The sequence below is a fragment of the Phaenicophaeus curvirostris genome, chromosome 16 (genome assembly GCF_032191515.1).
Source record: "Phaenicophaeus curvirostris isolate KB17595 chromosome 16, BPBGC_Pcur_1.0, whole genome shotgun sequence".
Classification (NCBI taxonomy): Eukaryota; Metazoa; Chordata; class Aves; order Cuculiformes; family Cuculidae; genus Phaenicophaeus; species Phaenicophaeus curvirostris.
Window position 1 is genome coordinate 14,181,710 of NC_091407.1, and position 17,991 is coordinate 14,199,700.

Consider the following 17,991-nt stretch of genomic DNA (forward strand, 5'->3'; position numbering starts at 1 on the left):
CATTGCTCAGGTTCACACAGCCTTTCTGATATGAACATTCAGCAAGTAAGTGTACTAAAAATACTAGAAGTAGCTTCGCAGGGTATATATTGCTTCCAGCTCTGACATTACTGCAGAAGCATATTGATCTGCTCCTCCTTACCACACACAAACTCATACACAGCTTTGCAAGTTCAGGCACAGGCAGTGGTTTGTGTTTTGTCCAGTCTCAACAAATTCATTCTGTATCCAGTAATACAGGGAAGGAAAGTGTATCTGCATCTCACCACTTTCTCACTGCAGTCAGTCATTCTCCTCCTACTTACAGACAAACGCTGGCATTTGGAGAAAGCATGTAGACATTGTTTTCACATAGCGGATAAATAATAATGGCTTTTCCCCAGTAAACAAGATGTGCAGCAAGCTGGAAAACCTGCATTGAGGAAACAGGGAAAACTTAGGGGAGCAAAAGCAAAATTCAAACTCTCAGCAAGAGTTCCACAAAATGACAGAAAAGTCTTCTTTGAGCTGAAATGAAACAAAAATGTTTCATCCTTTATCCTGCCTTCAGAATAAATTCATGTGGCACATCAAAAAGCATTTGACAAGGTTATGAATTTCCAGAGGTTTGTTTCACATTTCTAAGCAACTCAATATTTCCTGCCTTAAAGGAATTTCTTCAAACTCTATCAATAGTAGTTTCGTTACTTTTCATGCCCTCAAACCCCTACCTCTGTTTATGCACAAAATGCATTTTGTTACATGTGAAAAATAAAACAAAAGAATCAGCCTCCTGTACAACACAAACACAAAGGAAACCAACACGGCCTTTTTAATGCGCTGAGACATTTAGTAGTGCGTTACACAAAGTATTTTAATGTGTTAAACTAGCCAGTGGTTGTTAATGGGTTTGGAAGAGCCACATAAGTAGTGTCTGAGAGACACAAAATCCAGCCCATATCATTAGATGCATTTAACTTGGCTTTTTTGTGGAGAACAAAACTACAGAAGGAGTAGGGAATTTCCAGAGTTCATCCCAAGGCTAGATGATGCCAAGTAGCACCATACACCACTGGAAATTTCATTACAAAACAGGACCTTTCCCTTTGAGCAGAAGAAGGCACAGACGTACACTCAGGAGCACCTGAGATGACAAGCAGCAACCTTCTCTTCTGTCACACAGGGCAGAGATCATGTCACCAGGTTGGAGTCTCTTAGAAGCATGGAGTGGCTCTCCCCTCTCTCATAAAATCTAACACAATCATCAGCCCTGACACCGAAGGGCCACAACGACCACGCTCAGCCACAGTGGCCTCTCAGCTTGCCAGCCTTGCTCCCTCCACTTACACAGAGTTCCCTTGTCAAGGACTCATCATGTCACTTGGAGCAATTCAGATTGGGAATCTGGCTGTCAGTGCTGGAAATGCATTAGAAAAGAGCTGCTGGCTTGGAGAAACCAGCTCAAAACTTTCGCCCAAGCCTGAACTAGAGCTTCTTCCTGATCCCTGCACTAATGTACAAAGGAAAATCAACAGGTAGGTTTGCACAGGATCTTAGAGCTCTTCAGTAGAAAAGACCTTGGCAGATACAGGGAATGCAACATATTTGGCCATGGCAGCTGTAAGCTTTCACGTGCATTCTGGGTGCCTCCGTTTGCACACAGACATCAGCACGGCAGCACCAACCAAGCCAAGAGTACTATTTACTCAGGATTTACTACCTAACAGGAAGGCACAGAGAAGACAGGGCCATTCTTCTTAGAAAGGACCTAGAATTGGACGGGAGGCAACACACACAAGACGCAAGGTGGGATATTCCCATTAGATATAAGGAAAGTTTTGCACTCTGATGCTGGCCAAATGCTGGCGTAAGGCCTGGAGAAGCTGTGGGAGGATTCCCTGGAGGCATTCAGAATTTGAATGGGAAGGTTCTTGAGCAGCCTGCTTTAATGGACTTGTTGTCCAAGTGTGGACTAGAGACCTCCAGGACCCCTGCCTCACCACAGCAATCGCCACAGCAATCTGCGATTCGGATGTGGCTGCAGGACTGCTGAGCACTGGTGCTGCACCGCTGCCCTTCATTCCTCCGACCCTTCCCCAGCTCTACGACCAGTGTTTTCTCTGTGCCCTCTGCTCACACGGAGAGAATTGCTGTGCTCACGTACCACAAAAACCCACTGGCATGCAGAAAAACACCTCGTGACTTAAAAGAATATCGGCTGCCACTGACAGCTCCTCGTACCTGCAGCAATGCCAAGTCAGCATCTTGAGCCAGTTGCTGCAAATTCTTCACAGCAGAGGTAGTTTTAATTACTCTCACCAGGGCAGGAGAGCAGTCCAACGGGAGCTCATTAAGCAGTGACTTCTCATCATTTAAAAGTAATAAGGCATGGTAAGGCCTGCAGAAAAACAGAATACATTTGCACAGTAAACTGCAGCTTTTCCTGAAGACTTATTCCCAGACCATGATACCTGGGGTCAATCTACCGGTAAAAAAGAACTAATATCACCTATTTGCTCTAAGTGGCTTCAGAATAAGCTTATTTTTATGTCACAAAGTATGATGCTCCCTATGAAAAGGCCACAGAGGGTTATATGGTAACTGGATGCACCAGAAACTAGAAAAAAAAAAAAGCCTGCACTGTGCTGGCACAGAATTAAGCCTGGAGACCTAATTTGAAAACTACACATTTGAATTACTGAAATACAGAACGGAGTAGAAGAAAGGAAGAAGGCAAGAGGTCACTATTTCTGCAGGCAAAAAGCTGTAAACAAGGAATACAAGAAATAAGATAATCATGGAGCCTGGGCTCTCTTTCATCTAAAAGCAAAATTACCTGTAGGTAAATAGATTAAAATGAACACACAATTCCTCTGACTGGAAACAGCGCAGACCTCTCTGACAGCATCACCTCAGTACAAGCCCTTCACATTAATGCAAGGGCTGTGGCCACACACGGCAGCACCAAGGTACCAGGGCCCCAGGACCACACCATCCCCCCAGGCTGTGCCAGCACACACATTTGCGGCATCTCTCTCAGAACCGCACTCGGACTGGTCACACTCTGAAGGACAGAGCATGCTCTTACCGGATGGACTTCAGGCTTCTCTCAATTGCTTCAGGGGGTATGAAGTTTGTGGCAACATAATGGATTTTATGAGGCAGGCAGAAACTCACTTCCAGCCAGTTGTTGATATGTAAACGGACCACCCCTGTTGTGCAGAGACTAGAACAGGAAGAAAACAAATATACATAGCATTTACCGTGCATAGCAAATGAAAACAGTAGACAAGATTCACCCCTGCACAGGACAAGAAAAGACTGAATGTGCCCCCTGTCTGCCCCAGATTGGCTGATGACCAGCTGATTCCTACCTGCAAGGGCTTCCCTAACTGGTATTTACACAGCATTATCCCCTATGTGGCTTTGAGGGGATTCACCCCATTGCTCTGCTTCTTAACATTGCAGCAGCACTTCAAGTTAGAAGAGTTTCTTGAGGACCTACTGCAAGGCTCTGGAAAATTGTCTAGATCAGAGCTGCAAAAGGCAAAGATGAACTGGGCACAATGTTCATACCTCCAGCTTCCATCTCCTTCTCCATGGAAAAAGAGAAGGAGATGTCTGTCCTGGGCAAGGGATGTTATGAGCAGCACATTCTCACAATAATAGACTCCATTGGTTCTGCTTTGTTTGTTTGTTTCTTACCACCCTGCTCCTGCTCATCACATGAAATCACAAACGTGCTTGTTAAATGGTTTCAACATTCTAGGAAACCACAGGGACTAAGCTAAGCCTTTAAGCTGACTTCAGAGAACAGGACTAGAGTGGAAATGATGGACATCTCAGGAATGACAATGAAGTCCCTCGTGTTCACCCTGAAAGTAGCTATAAGCCTCTTTTACTGAAAAAACCCGGGACACAGGGAGATTAGAGCAATGAGCATCACGCAGGTAGCTTTACAGAAGTCGGTAAATCCAGACAGTAGATGAAATGCACCTAAGCAGGTAACTGTATTTAATTACAAATGAATAAAGACACTATAAGGGTACCATAAGGAGCTAAGCTAGCACCGTCTTACAAACCTTCCCACCACTGCACAGCCCATCAGCAGGAAGCGCTGGCCCAGGAACAGCTTTGCTAGGGCAGTGAGACCCAGCTGAGAGGCAGAGGCACAGCCAACTGCACCTTCGCATCCACATCGAGTTAGCAACACAGAGAAACTTGTAAGTCAACCAGAAGCAAAAGCTAATCTTGTCCACACTGGAGAGCTGAACTTCTCAATACATCCTTTCACCTTAAACTTTGTTCCGAAAGATTATTTTCCTTTTTTTTGGCCTAAAATACAATTTCAAAGTTTGCACTCTGAGAATTCCAGTCTGAATTTTAAACTCCAGTGTGTGGAGACTCACAATATGACTTTTGTGTTGATAATGCCCGTGAATTTCTCCTCTACGCAAAACAGATTTAAAAACACGTCAGGAACAGGCGGGGAGCAAATACAAATCCTGGAAACTCTTTATGTGGTGATTTAAATGTTTATACCTAGCATTCAATTGTAGACCACAAACTAATATACTCTTTTTCAATTTCATCTGGTTGCATACAGAGCTTAGAGAGACCTGAAAATTCAGCTTTAAAACAAAGCCATTGGGTAACTTTGGCTGCCAGGATAACTATTCACCAAACCACAACAGAGCATTGAGAGAGAATATGATCCCGTCCTGCCTTGTGCATGATCAGACTCATTAGGGAAAATCACACTGCAGACAGGGCTTCTCAAAAACAGACACCATAGTTTTGTTCTCAGATTTTGCACTGAACTCCAAAAAAAATAGCAAATTTTCAAGTTGCAAATGGAGCAAATACGATATAAGTTTTCCTTTTTAAAAACTGCACTGAAAGGATAAATCTACTCTCTCCAGCACTGCCAGCTCCCACCTGATCAGAGGCTCCAAACCCTGAAGGAACGTGCAAAGCAGAGCAAACGCCTCCTTTTTTCTCGCATTAAATACTGCAACTCCAGTAACACTGCTTATCCCACCAGACATATACCAAGTGACAGATACAGCTGGACTCTCTCAAAACACATCAAGGTGAAGCGCGTCCTGAAGCAGCAGTTACCTGCACTACCTGTACTCACAAGAGCAAATGTGACAATAAATGAACTGGACAGGAGAGTTAAGAGACCACCTGAAAGCCACTGGGGTTGTTAAAACAGGTTAAAAGAGGAGATACATAAAAACATGAACCCTTGCAGGGATATCTTCCCTGCGTAGTTTAACAGTCAGAGAAGAGAAAACAATACAGTTGGTTCCTTTCATTCTTTGGTCCGAGTGCACCAAGGCAGAAGCTTTAATTACATAATTACACTCCCCACAGCATAATTCTGTCTACAGTGCATTATACATCAACAGCCTGGAATTAAAGACAACAAGAAAACCAGATTTTCAGTCCTGATCTGGATCTTATTTTCATTCCCGTACATTTGCGTTCAACAGTACGATTTCGAGCCTTCATTATAGCTTTATGAACGCAATTTCTCCTTCACCTGCTTTTCCTTGGATGGAAAATTATTTAAGCCTCTAACAACATGTCAAGGAATAAGCTACACCCTCCTTCAGCAACATATGCAACTGCTCTCAGGCAACCAACAGAGTTAAATGATGTCACCAAAACATGCACAAAGATTCATCCCTTGGATGAAATCCAGTCAAGTCACAGAAAGAAAAGTTTGAATCCACGTTTGCCTTCATTTTTAAAGATGCTCCATGAAGTCATCTATTTAGGAAGCTTTTTACCATGAGCCTCACAAGTCTCCAGGCGCTGGCTCCAAGCGCTCTGGCTGGGAACCAGCAGACCCAGAAGCCTCAGAAAGCAGAGGAGAGGCTCTTGATAAGGAAGCGCAGGGATAGGATGAGGAAAACAGTTTTAAGCTGAAGGAGAGGAGATGGAGATGAGATCTTGGGAAGAAATGTTTTCCTGTGAGAGTGGGGAGGCACTGGCACAGGTTACCCAGAGAAGTTGTGGCTGCCCCATTCCTGGAGGTGATCAAAGTCAGGTTGGATGGGGCTTGGAGCCCCTGATCTAGTGGGAGGTGTCCCTGCCTGTGGCAGGGGTTGGAACTGGATGGGCTTTAAGGTTCCTTCCAACCCAAACTATTCTACAATTCTACGAAAACATTAAATGTGCAAGGCACATTTTGAACCGTAAAAAACCTGTGGTTTTGTACAAACCAACTTGCTAAGGGACACGTTGGGTCTTGCCTGAAATACCTCAGCACCATCTACAGGAAACCAAGGGCCAGGCAGCACTTCTGGAGCAACAGTGGTAAGTGGTAAGAGGACTTTGACTGGAGTTGCAGAAGTGAGCAGACACAAGGAAATGCTGGCTTGAGCAAATCTCAAATGGAGAGCTGGGTTCCCATCTGCAATTCAAAGTGCTCTCCCCACTTCACTACACTGTTCCCCTATGCCAAAGGCTAAGCCAGAAATCTCTGTCAATTCAAACCAGCTCATTGTCACTGCATGCATTCGAAGGCTGACGGTTCCCAGAAGTCTTTTCTCCTCTAAAACAAACAGACTAAATCTTTCAATCTTTCCTCTTAGGTCATTCTTACTCCTCCACACACTCTAGGTGGTCCAATTCCTTCTTGAACTGTGGTGCCCCAAACTGGATACAGTATTTGTTACAGCAGGGGATATAAAATCCTTAGCAAGACTTTTATTTCATGCCTTCTTATCTACTTGCTTTTTCTGTAACCCCTTGTCTCTTGTGACTGACCCTAATTTCACAGAAGACCACACAGAATTCACTCCAGAGCTTAATCCTGGAGTGGCAGAATAAAAATCCTATTTCTAGACCATATCTTCTACCTGACCAAATCACTGTTTTAATTCTATGCCTGCCTGGCAAGGTACTACTGCAGGTGTAATAAGCACATTTCCTATTGTGTTGTATGAAGCATTAATGGAAAATCACAGCAGAGCACCATTTGATTACCCAGGAGCCAACACCACTGTTAACTGCAGATCTGAGGCTCTGGAGCGAGTCCAGAGAAGAGCAATGAAGCTGGTGAGGGGGCTGGAGAAGAGGCCTTATGAGGAATGGCTGAGAGAGCTGGGGGTGTTTAGCCTGGAGAAGAGGAGGCTGCGGAGAGACCTTATTGGTCTCTACAAGTACCTGAAAGGAGGTTTGTGGAGAGGAGGGTGCTGGCCTCTTCTCCCAAGTGACAGGGGACAGGATGAGAGGGAATGGCCTCAAGCTCCACCAGGGCAGGTTTAGGCTGAACATTAGGAAAAAATTTTTCACAGAAAGGGTCACTGGACACCGGCAGAGGCTGCCCAGGGAGGGGGTTGAGTCACCTTCCCTGGAGGGGTTTAAGGGACGGGTGGATGAGGTGCTGAGGGACATGGTTTGGATTGATGGGAATGGTTGGACTCGATGATCCGGTGGGTCTTTTCCAACCTGGTGATTCTATGATTCTATGATTCTACTCTTCAAATACAGCTTTGCAATCAAACACACTGGCATTTTCTACTTTCACCGAGAGCTTACTTCTTACATTCGCTTATGACAATGTCAGGCAAAGCATTCAGATATAACTTGCGCCACTTCTCCCTGACTCACAATGCCTAAATGAGAGAGGCATTGCCTTATTTTACTTCTCGGAGCAGCAACAACGTGTGTTTCTCTGTGGTCAGTCCATTCCTCCTTATTTCATGGAAGGGTTGTACTAGTACATTGCACAAACTCGGACGACACATTCCTTCAGTCACAAATAAGCACCACAAGATGTCACTGTGTCACTAAAATGTGTGGAAACAAGATCAGGGTTTGCCCAGTCACAGGTACAGTGCCCTAGAGGCACAGAGAAAAGTAAGTGGTAGGTAAAGTTTAACAGCAGAATTACAGGCTACATAAAAAGTGCCTTACTTTAAAATTCAGTGTGGGTCTTGTGAGAGTTGTATTGAACAATATAGAACATTCCTGCCAAACAGGTCAAAATTCACTGCTCTTGAACATAACAAAGAGCACATTACAAGTATTCTAATGTGCTTTGTGACCACTAAATTATTTAGGCTCTCAGTGCCTTACCTTGCAGGGCTTTGTGATTTTTCCCATTGTACAAAGGGAACCACAACCTTAAGAAGGCTAAAGTGTTAGTCTAATATCATAAAACATGTTCTACAGTCACTCTAGGAACTCAGAGAGTCATCCTCCCAAACACATTCACCAAGGGGCACATCATCTTTTTCCCCATCAGAACTTTTTATGCTCCTCTGTCAAGGCTCTTCACCAAGCGCATATCCTGAACAAAGGTGTCTGCTCTGCATGAGGAGCCAGCACTGACAAGCTGTCACAGCAGAAGTACACTGGAGGAGGCCAGAGCCAACTCCTGCTGAAATTCAAAGCTTAACTCCATGCTCCTTTGAAATCCTTGCCAGAACTTTTAATCCAGTCAAGAAACAGCATGTTACACTTTCCATTCTGCTCTAAGTCTCACCACCTAATCCAAATTCACTGTCCAGACACGCACAGTGTAACCAAATGAAGCCAGGGCAGTATCTGACTTGCCATCAGTGCCAAATGCAGCATTTTTCTCTTTGCTGCAGGTTTAGAACACTTCTACAGCAACATGATAGTCTTATTATAACACTTCTCAATTCTATAATTCATTTGTCATTTTGTGCCTGTGCGCTAAGGAAGAAAATAATCATTCTTGAAGCTGTGACAGGCATCACTGACTTTTAAGAACTGTAATGTATCCAAAGGGTGCCCAAGGTAAAGGTTACGATAGCAATTCTGCAAACATTTTACCCAATAACTAGCCTTCACTTTGTTCCACCTGGTCCAAACCCAAATCCCAGTGAATCAGCAGTATGAAGAGGTGGATAACATCCTAAGCAACAAGGCCAAGAGGTTTCAGTGAGTAGCAGCATACTCTGAGCTAGGAAGAAAATTCCACTTACCTGTCATATGTCTCTTTGAGATCTCTGGCCAGTTTACACTTGGGTAGGATGTGATGAAAAGGTGACTGTGGCCCCTCTGTGGCTATGGGAAGTTTCAAAACAAGAAAGCAAACAACTGGTTTCAAAGTATCCTGGGGACAGAATCCCTACCTTTTTAATCTATGATTATCTGTCACAGCTTTTACAACTGTTCAAGTTTCATGTTAAAATAATAGAGAATTATTACCAACTTCTCCTAAACCTCAAGTCAGTTAAGCAAATGTAACTGTAAATGTGACAAGTGACAATTTTAAATGTGTTTTTTTTGTTTTATACATGTTAGTTTTATATTTTAATGCTTGCAGCAAGATTACACATCACTGTTCACCTTAAATATTGCATATTATTATAGCAGAGTGCTCTGAAGTACAGCCTGTAAAAATGCTCTGTAACTATTTGCTAGCCATGATAACAACATGTAAGAGTAGTTTCCACACAAGCAGTCTGGTGACTCAGCACACAGCATTAAGCATGGGAAACTTGCTCTAGGTTCGGTGAGACAGGCTAAATACAAATTCTCCCATCTCATCCTGACTGTTCAGTGCACATGCTCCAGTGATCATGCCAAACTGAGCTAGCAAGGAAAGTAAACGAGCTAGTTAATTTCTAAACCTGACATCTCTGCATAGGAATAGTGATCTTGAGTGAAGGAAAATGCAGTCAAAACCTGTCAGAATGCTGAAGAGCATCAAAACTTATTCCCACTGATCCCAGCCACAACAGAAATAAGGTGGCACCATCAGTACTTTCCTGAGAAAGCGCTCCTGGAGAAACCTATTCCTGCACAAAGCTAAGCTCAGCACTCACTCTCTGACATGGCAGAGACTTCATCTTGAATAGCTAAAATCAGCTTGGCCTCCCTGGTCAGGTACTGGCAGCGGCGCTCCTCGTGCTGCAAGACGATGGCGATTCTTCGGGAGAGGTTGTGTAAGCAGTTTATCACCGAGGGATCTGCATTGGCCTACAGGCAACACAGAAAAGAAACGAGTTGGTCATTCAGCCCTAATTACATATATGAAATTACAATGATGGATAAGCAGTCAAAATAATTATCTTCAGTAGATATCAAAAGTCAGACTCTTTGGCAACTGGCAAAAGAGAGGACTTTGCTCTAGCAGCAACAAAGCAGAAGCTCAGAGATGTCCAAAGGCAAAGAGGAGATTGATTTCTAAGCTTGTCTATGTGCATGAAACGAACACAGCATGTGGAGTGCAATTATCCTATCTGGTTTATTTTTTCCAGTTGTTAATGGGCCTTGTGTTGGCAGAGAGACTAAAAAACTCCATTTCAACCAGTGAGAAAAGACACTGTCAAGCTATTTGACAAGACAGATTATCACAAAGTTCAGGTTAAAATCACTGGGAGTACAAAGACTGCAAGGACTGTGGGGGCTTTAACACAGCCTATTCACTCCATGTTGCTATCCTGGTGTTTGTATTATATACTGGCAAGCCAACAACTAGACAACAATTACCAGTATACGACGAACAATTTGATTCCAAACCAGAATGAATTTGGATTTATGCTTCAAAACATTGACAAACATGGCTTATTACTAACACTGCGTTTGTGCAAGTCCCAGAACGAAAGTGCAGGTAAAACCTATCTTCTAAATGCAGCTGAGAAGGGGGAGGGGACTCAGTGGCTGCAGTCTGAGTAGCAGCTGGTTCATGCTTGTTAAGACATTTAAAGGAATTTACGATTCCAGCAAGTGATAACTTGGCATGTAAACTAGCAAACCATGAGTCATCACTTTTTGGATTCTGCTGTTCTTGCTGAGTCACGACACGCTGGTAATCCTGAAGCTTAAACACAGCAGGATCGGTGCTGATATAACATTTGGGACTTTGCCTGGTCTGTCTGCCCACTGCAGATGGGCTCTCGTCTTTATCTCAGAACGCCTCCACCCACCCTCTCCTCCGTGCTAGAAAAAAATTTCCACTTGCTTCTTACACAGCACTTTTCAGAAACCTGACAGCTCTCTATGAACTAAGAACATAAAATTTGGCAAATATGATTTAGTGCTGCATTACACACAGCTATATCAATATCATCACACTGCCAACAAGACAAAAAGCAAATTTTCCTAGGAGAACCAGGAGAAATTAGATTCTAGAAAAACACGCGACAGATATAGTCTTCATTGTACTTCACTAAGCTCTCGCAATGTTGTGGATGAAGGAGCATTATTTTCAACACTGCTGGTTCCACAAGTCTCAATATGCCAGAAAATTTATATTTGCATGTGCACCTACACACACTGCTCTACAACCAAAGCATGCCACAACATCAAAATTCTCAAAGCTAGTGTCTCTTAATGCATGAAATGTAAAATCAACTCCAGTATTAAAAATCTGTCACTTCCTGACCTATGAACGTCCCAAAGGATGGCAACTGAACCCAGTGAACAGTTTCTTGCTTGCTTCAGACTGAGATAATTGCCTTTAGGGAAACCTTGCTGTTCAACTGAGGACAAGTCATCCAGGCTGTAGCCATGCCATGTCAGTCACAGCTGGGAGGCCAGCAGTAAGAAAAGTTCTAGCATTAAAAGGTTAAGCAAAGTTCTAGTGCTAAAAGGTTAAGAAAAGGCATTTCACAAGCAGGGAGCTGGAGGCTTTTAAATAATGACAACGTAGCCAGCTGAGCAAAAAAATCAACCCTTTCCATAAAGGCAGCTATTCCAACTCCCTCTTTTATTTTTAAAGTGTACATGTCACAAAAATAATATGATGACTCCACAGATGCAACCTGTGGGCTGGGAAGAGAAAGCCAGAGCTCAGAAATCAAATCATGCTTGAACATAATGAAATTTCTAGGGATTTATACCATCTAATTAGCTGAACCAGGATCCCGCAACACAGATACCAACATCAAGTCAGTAGAGGAGGCCTGACAGAAATTCCAAGCAAAAACTATGCTCCTTCCCTGGAGGCGTTCAAGGCCAGGTTGGATGGGGCTTTGAGCAACCTGATCCAGTGGGAGGTGTCCCTGCCCATGGCAGGGGGTGGAACTGGATGGGTTTTAAGGTCCCTTTCAGCTCAAAACGTTCTATGAGTTCATGACTCACTCCAGGTTCTTGCTAAGCATCAAACCTACTTATTCTTCACTTGTATCTTCTTCTCATTTAGAATGCTACAGCCCCTGCTCCCAGGCACTCTCCTTTTACAATGATCTCATTGTGCAGAGGAGGCGGCTTTTAAACACTGTCCATTTAATTATAAAAAAAAGCCTGGAGGCACTGAGCAAAGGCCTGTGTCTCCGTATCATACAGCATGAGTAAGGGCTCAAAGCAGTGCTGTTGTGAGCCAGAGCAGGCTTCTGAACGACTCTGCATGGAGCAAGCCTGGATTGACCAAGGCCACAGTGGGGACCTGACTTTTAAGGCCGGCCAAGCACGAGTCACTGTGTGTGCTGCCTCTTGCTTCTGGAGCAGAATCGACCACCAAGGTCTGAGCTGCATGGAGTCACAAGCGCTCAACAACGTGCTAGCGTAGCGATACCGGTCTGGTCTAGGGCAGGAGTAGAACAGCCACGAACAGAGTGGAATCTGACACACAGGACAGTCGGGCCCAGGCTGTCCTCAAACACAGTTTAACTGGACAAATCTCTATTGCAGCAGCTAAAAGAATCACAGCAGATTATCAGCTCACTAATAACAGAAGACAAGATACATATAGGACTTGCAACTAGGTTCACATCCATTTTTCACTGTGGTTCTTGCATGCTTTTATACTCCGGGTATTAAAAACCAAAACCCTATAAAACGTCCTGACAAGAACAACTGAACTTGTTTTCCACTTATCTGTGTCATATTCTACACTGTTTAGGTTTGCTGTTTGAAACGAAAATATCCTAATTAAACCAGACACACAAAATTTTACAGATTACCGGAACATGAGCCTACTGCATTCTCTTACACATCCAAAGCACATCCCACTGTCAGATGGAATGAAGGCAGCCCTTACCCGTAGTGCAAACACGACGTTGAAAAGAATCATAGTGGGCATCTCTCTCTTTGGTGAGGGGTCAGTTTTGGACACCTGAAAAATATGTGTTAAAAAGTCCCATGGGCTCGTGTCAGTTGGATCCAAGAACAGAAGGGAAAGAAAAAATCAAAAATAGCAAAGAAAAGCCTAACTCAGTGCAATCACAAGTTTGCTGAGAAAAGAGTTAAGAAAAATCAAATTACACCATCAAATTTAACTTTTAAGAAATGAAACTGTGACTATTTTTTTAATTAAAGTGTTATAGTTACTCCACAGCACTGCCTTTTCTGAGACGCTGTGAAGACTTAAACCAAAACATTTTGCCATGACCATGGAAAGGAGTACCAGCCAATACAGCAGTCTTACGAGGTATCTTTACTATCATGTTTTGGCATCGTAAGGGACCCTAGGTTTAAATTCCATAGCATAATTGTCATCTAGAACATTAACTAAGAAGAAGTTCACAGATTTCTCATCCCAGGTCACTTGAACCACGTCATGTTACAGACTGTTGCTTTTATCAGAACAAACACGCCCTAGAACTGTGGTACTAAACCACAAGGTTTGGTTTTCCCTCCCTGCAGGATTTCAAACACCTTCTCCAGCCCCTTCTATTCTTTCTGCAGTCGTGAGCTCCATCCCTGATGCAGGTACAGGCTTTCTGGTGGGGAGGAACAGTGGAAGCCAAGACGAGCAATCTGACTTGACACATCCCAGACAAACAACTCTGAATCGAGCAAGCATTGCCACAAGATGGAGCACAAAATCTGGAGGACATTCCTGCCACCCAGAAGCTCCCTGCTAAGCACCAATCCAATCCCAAACAAAACCAGCTATAACCTGCCATGCCAACCTCACATTCGGTCTCTACCCAGCTAACGCAGCATATGAGACAAAGCAAATGTGGAAAAGCTGGCAACAGCAGAGCTGCATCCACCCTTCCTGACAGGTCCTCTGAGGATCGGCAAGGAACTGCTCAGCATTGAACTCCAAAATTCAAGTGCTTTCGCTCTGTAGTCTTAAAAATTAGAGAAAGCAAAAGCAGTGATACATATTTTTGGTTTTTTCTAAAGCATAAGTGAAGTTCTATCAAAAAGGCAGTGATGGGAGGGTGGAAAAGCCAATTTACTGTGTTTGTTTATTCTCCTGGAGTTACAGGCTCCAGGATGTCTGGTGAATTTCCAGAAAGACCCCTGTTCCTCCCTTACTATCAAAGAAACTGCCACTATTAACACCAATTGGGATGCAGGCTAGATTTCCTACCACCTCTTGTCCAGAAAAAAAGAAGAAAAGACTAAGCTGGAAAAGGAAACACTGCAGGAATTTGAAGAATTCAGAATATTGCTACATAAAAGGGAGTCTGCCACAAAGGATTAAATATTTGTGCTCCTCTAACTCCAGAATCTCATCTGAGTAAGAATTTGCTGAGCTGTCCCGTGGATTAACTCACTGCAGCATGAACTCTGAAGAAACCCAAACCAGAGACTGTCGGGTTACTCCGGTCCCTGCCTGTGCTCCATGGGAAAGGAGCTCCATCTAGCTTCCTCTTCACCACAAAAATGTCTCAGATTTAGACTCAAATGAACTGATAGAGATGGCTGACACATCCAGAAGATACTGGACACTAGAAAGTTCTGGGGTGCCAACTGGGGCGGTAAGACACACCAAAAAAGAAGATCCTACAAGAAGTAACAAAGGTGTTTACAGGACTTTGTAGGTGTAATTTTATTTAGACAAATCGAAAATGAAGCGACATTTCTTGCAATTACAATAAAACTGACTGGGAAATGGAGAGAACATATAATAAATAATACGCAGTGAAAAATGCAAATATAATTTATACCACATCTGGGAAGTTGCACCTTTCCGATGAGATTAGCAAAAGCAAGGGAATCTGCTACTGTGAGAGAAAAAGCGAGGGCTCTCACAGCCCTGAGGGCACCAAAAAGTCTTAATGGCCCTGAGAAGGCCCAGTTGGGTCCTCTCCACAGCCCAGTCCATGGCCCAGGAGCCCCATTTGAGCTCAGCCCAGGGCCTGGAGGTTTGCCTGTCTCCTGGATGGACCCTTGTTGAGTAAACTGCTGCCTTGTCCTCCAGCTCTGCCTCTGGTCCTGCCTCCTTTTGCTCTGGGCTGGGGTCCCTGTACAGGCCCTGAGCTTAGTTCAGTGCTTGCGTTGTCTGGAGCTGCTGATGTACCAACACAGCTCGGGGACACTTGAATACTGTCTTCCAAAACAGCTTAAACATTTAAGGATAGAGTCTTGGAGACCCTCCATCGCACTTCTCAGACTCACGACTTGAGTTTCGAAAGTGGAACACCAGCATCTCTTGATGCTTGAGGCCAGCTCCTCAATTGATCAAAGCAGTCTGGTCCTCTAAATATCATGCAGCAGTCACCAACAATCTGTTTGCACCTCTAATTATAGACAGAAAGGAAGACAGAACTGGCAAACAGATTTTTTTTTTTCCTGAAATAAAGAACAACTTAGCAAATTTGATGAAAAATGAGACCAAAGCAGTTCAGCGACAGAAATCAACGTTGGATTCAGAAATTCCCAAAGCCTGGGTCATTCTTGCAGTCTATCAGGAAGAAGGAATGGGATGGGGAATGTTTTCCACATAGAAGCATGGAAATTCTTTCCTAAATTTAAGCAGGACCTGTTCCATAGCCTAGGTGGCAAGTGCTTTCGTTCCAAGCAGCTAAAACACAGGCCACACAGCAAGGTGTCAATGCAAACGGCAGCCTGACTCTGTCCAGAAGTAAATGCCAGACCCCTTTCAACACCCCACCTACCTGGCAGAGCCTTGTGAATCATCGTCACTACCAGTAACAGTTAAAAGTCAAACAAGGTTGATGTGGCTTCTAGCATTTGTGAAGGTCCGGGGTGATTCTTTTTTTAAGTGCTGTACTAATTAGAGGTGCTAAAAAGCTAACTTGCAGTAACTAATATAATGAGGAACAGCTTTTTGAGTATTACGCCTCTTTACCCAAAACCCTTTCTACAGGAACCAGAAGGGGGTTTCTGTGGATCACTGACACAGCTCCCTCAGTTTGACCCCTCACTGTGTTTATCTGGAATTAAGTAGAAGACAGTTTTGAGCATCAGGAAGCCAACATGGACATTCTGAATTCCAAATTCCCTCACTAGGCCGGTCAGTCTGTAAGGAAAGCAGATCCCCAGAGGTCCCTCATGCCGTACCTGCCCCAGGGCGTGCTGAAGCAGCGTGGGATGGCCAACAAAGCGGACATTGTCAATCTTCAGTTCAAACTTTTTGCCACACATATCTGACTTGGTAGCCAAAATTGTTGCCAGGATGACATCGGAAAACCTTGAAGAGCAGAAACAGAAGTCATTACCATTTTAAAAAAGCAAACCCCCAGAATATTTCTCCAAATAGAGATATATTTAATCTGTAAGTTTTTAAAGTATTGTAGGTTGTGTCTAAATTGCTGTACCTGGAGTACCACCAATTATGGAAAATTAAGAACCCCCTAATTACATCTCTCAGATCATCACAATTATAAAACAGGAAGCATTCACAACAAAGGCTGCAGGGTCATGCTTATTTAATTACATGCTCAGCAAAATACATTGGAAAGATTAGATGCAATTCGCTTAAATATAAAAACAGCTCAAGTTAGCCATTGCCTGGATTTAGCTGCAGGTTAATGAACTTACTAAGCAACTACATATCGACACAGCCTGTCACTCAAGCACAACAGAGATCTGTAAGCCACCCAGTATGGCAGAGGGGAAGGCAAGAAAGGGCTGATTCAATTAGAAGAAACGTACAACCAAACCTCATCAATGAGCCTCAAAGTTACTCACTTAACAGATCTGAATCCTTCTGAGAGCTGCCTGGCTTCACCTGGGCTTTCTCATTTGATAAAGCAAAGTGAGATAAATTCATGACAAGGCAGGCCCTTCCCAGCACCAACCACAGTATCACCAGATTGGTGGTGGGAAAAAGGCAGCTGTGAGACAGGAGGACAAATATCTACAAGGAGTCTGCCCTGTAAAATAGAGCTACCACTGCAAAAACAGGCAAGAAAACAGTGTGACAAGGGAGGAATTTTGCAACTGCTCTTTGCAACATTGGTCTGATCTCTCAGGGTGTCCCTGAGAGAGTAGAGCTCAAATCCACAGGGAAGAGGACCTCGTTTAGGTGCTGGAGGGAACTCGTTCTAGGGTAAGAGCAGTGCAAGGTTTGACCTTAGCAAGTTCTTTCCTCATCTGATTTCTTGGAGGCTCCCATTTAACCAAACTGATTTCCAACCAGTTTCTGATGAGAGCAGTTTTTTTAAGAATGAAGACATTTATTTCATTTTCCATATTCACATTCAGAGACGCGTGTCTGCATCAGACCATCCCCCTCCACCAGGCAGGTATCCCTGATAACCCAGTATCACTCAGAGAACAGGGCAGACATGGGTGTGTGCTGTGCTCACCTTATCTCTCGGCCACAAGCAAGCCCTCAGTGCCCAGAGAAGGAATTAATGTGCCATATTCCTGGTTGCTTCTGAGTTACGGACTACTACAGAAATTAAGATAAATGCACACAGCCAGGTCCATTTGCATGTGAGCCAAGGGGCATTTCTTTTCTTAGACCTCTGCTCCAAACACAGCTAAGGGTGAGCAGAGAGACAGGGAGATTAGCCAGAGACTCCTCAGCTGTCATACATGGAGTTCACGAGGAGAGGGCAAAGCATTCCCAAACAAAACCTGGACTAACAGTTCCTGGAGATCATGTTCAAAACTGGACTAAAGTCACCATGACAGCAGTGAGCTTTCCCCCTCTTATTTGCCCCATTGGGCTGTGTTCATTAACAGGTTCATCGTGGAGCCAGACAACTGTAACAGCAATGGGTCCAAATCGAGCATGTGTTTTGGGGAGCAGAGGGAGAAAGAGACAAATTACAAAATGCCTGCTTGCTGGTGAGAACTTAGTTACTCTTCCCTTCCCCCGGCTTTGGCAACAGAGCTTGGGAGATGGAAAACTGATCACCAGGATGATTT

General features: G+C 43.9%; 2 protein-coding genes across 6 annotated transcripts in view; one reads left to right on the forward strand and one right to left on the reverse strand.

Moving 5' to 3' along the window:
* SNRNP25 (small nuclear ribonucleoprotein U11/U12 subunit 25) overlaps nucleotides 1–17,991 on the forward strand; it is a 164,279-nt gene that overhangs the window by 102,665 nt on the left and 43,623 nt on the right. The gene's annotated exons all lie outside the window — the stretch shown is intronic.
* NPRL3 (NPR3 like, GATOR1 complex subunit) overlaps nucleotides 1–17,991 on the reverse strand; it is a 45,157-nt gene that overhangs the window by 18,135 nt on the left and 9,031 nt on the right. For 4 of the 5 annotated variants that reach the window (XR_011338573.1, XM_069870155.1, XM_069870154.1 and 1 more), the window contains 7 exons: nucleotides 16,174–16,303; nucleotides 12,953–13,027; nucleotides 9,795–9,948; nucleotides 8,949–9,030; nucleotides 3,068–3,205; nucleotides 2,221–2,377; nucleotides 306–412 (listed from right to left, as the gene is read on the reverse strand). Coding sequence is in view for 4 of the 5 variants with exons in the window: in XM_069870155.1 (XP_069726256.1) it covers nucleotides 306–412; nucleotides 2,221–2,377; nucleotides 3,068–3,205; nucleotides 8,949–9,030; nucleotides 9,795–9,948; nucleotides 12,953–13,027; nucleotides 16,174–16,303 (843 nt within the window). In the remaining variant the exon portion in view is untranslated. Of the gene's footprint in view, nucleotides 1–305; nucleotides 413–2,220; nucleotides 2,378–3,067; nucleotides 3,206–8,948; nucleotides 9,031–9,794; nucleotides 9,949–12,952; nucleotides 13,028–16,173; nucleotides 16,304–17,423; nucleotides 17,446–17,991 lie in introns of those variants that run through there. The other variant, XM_069870157.1, reaches the window with a different exon arrangement.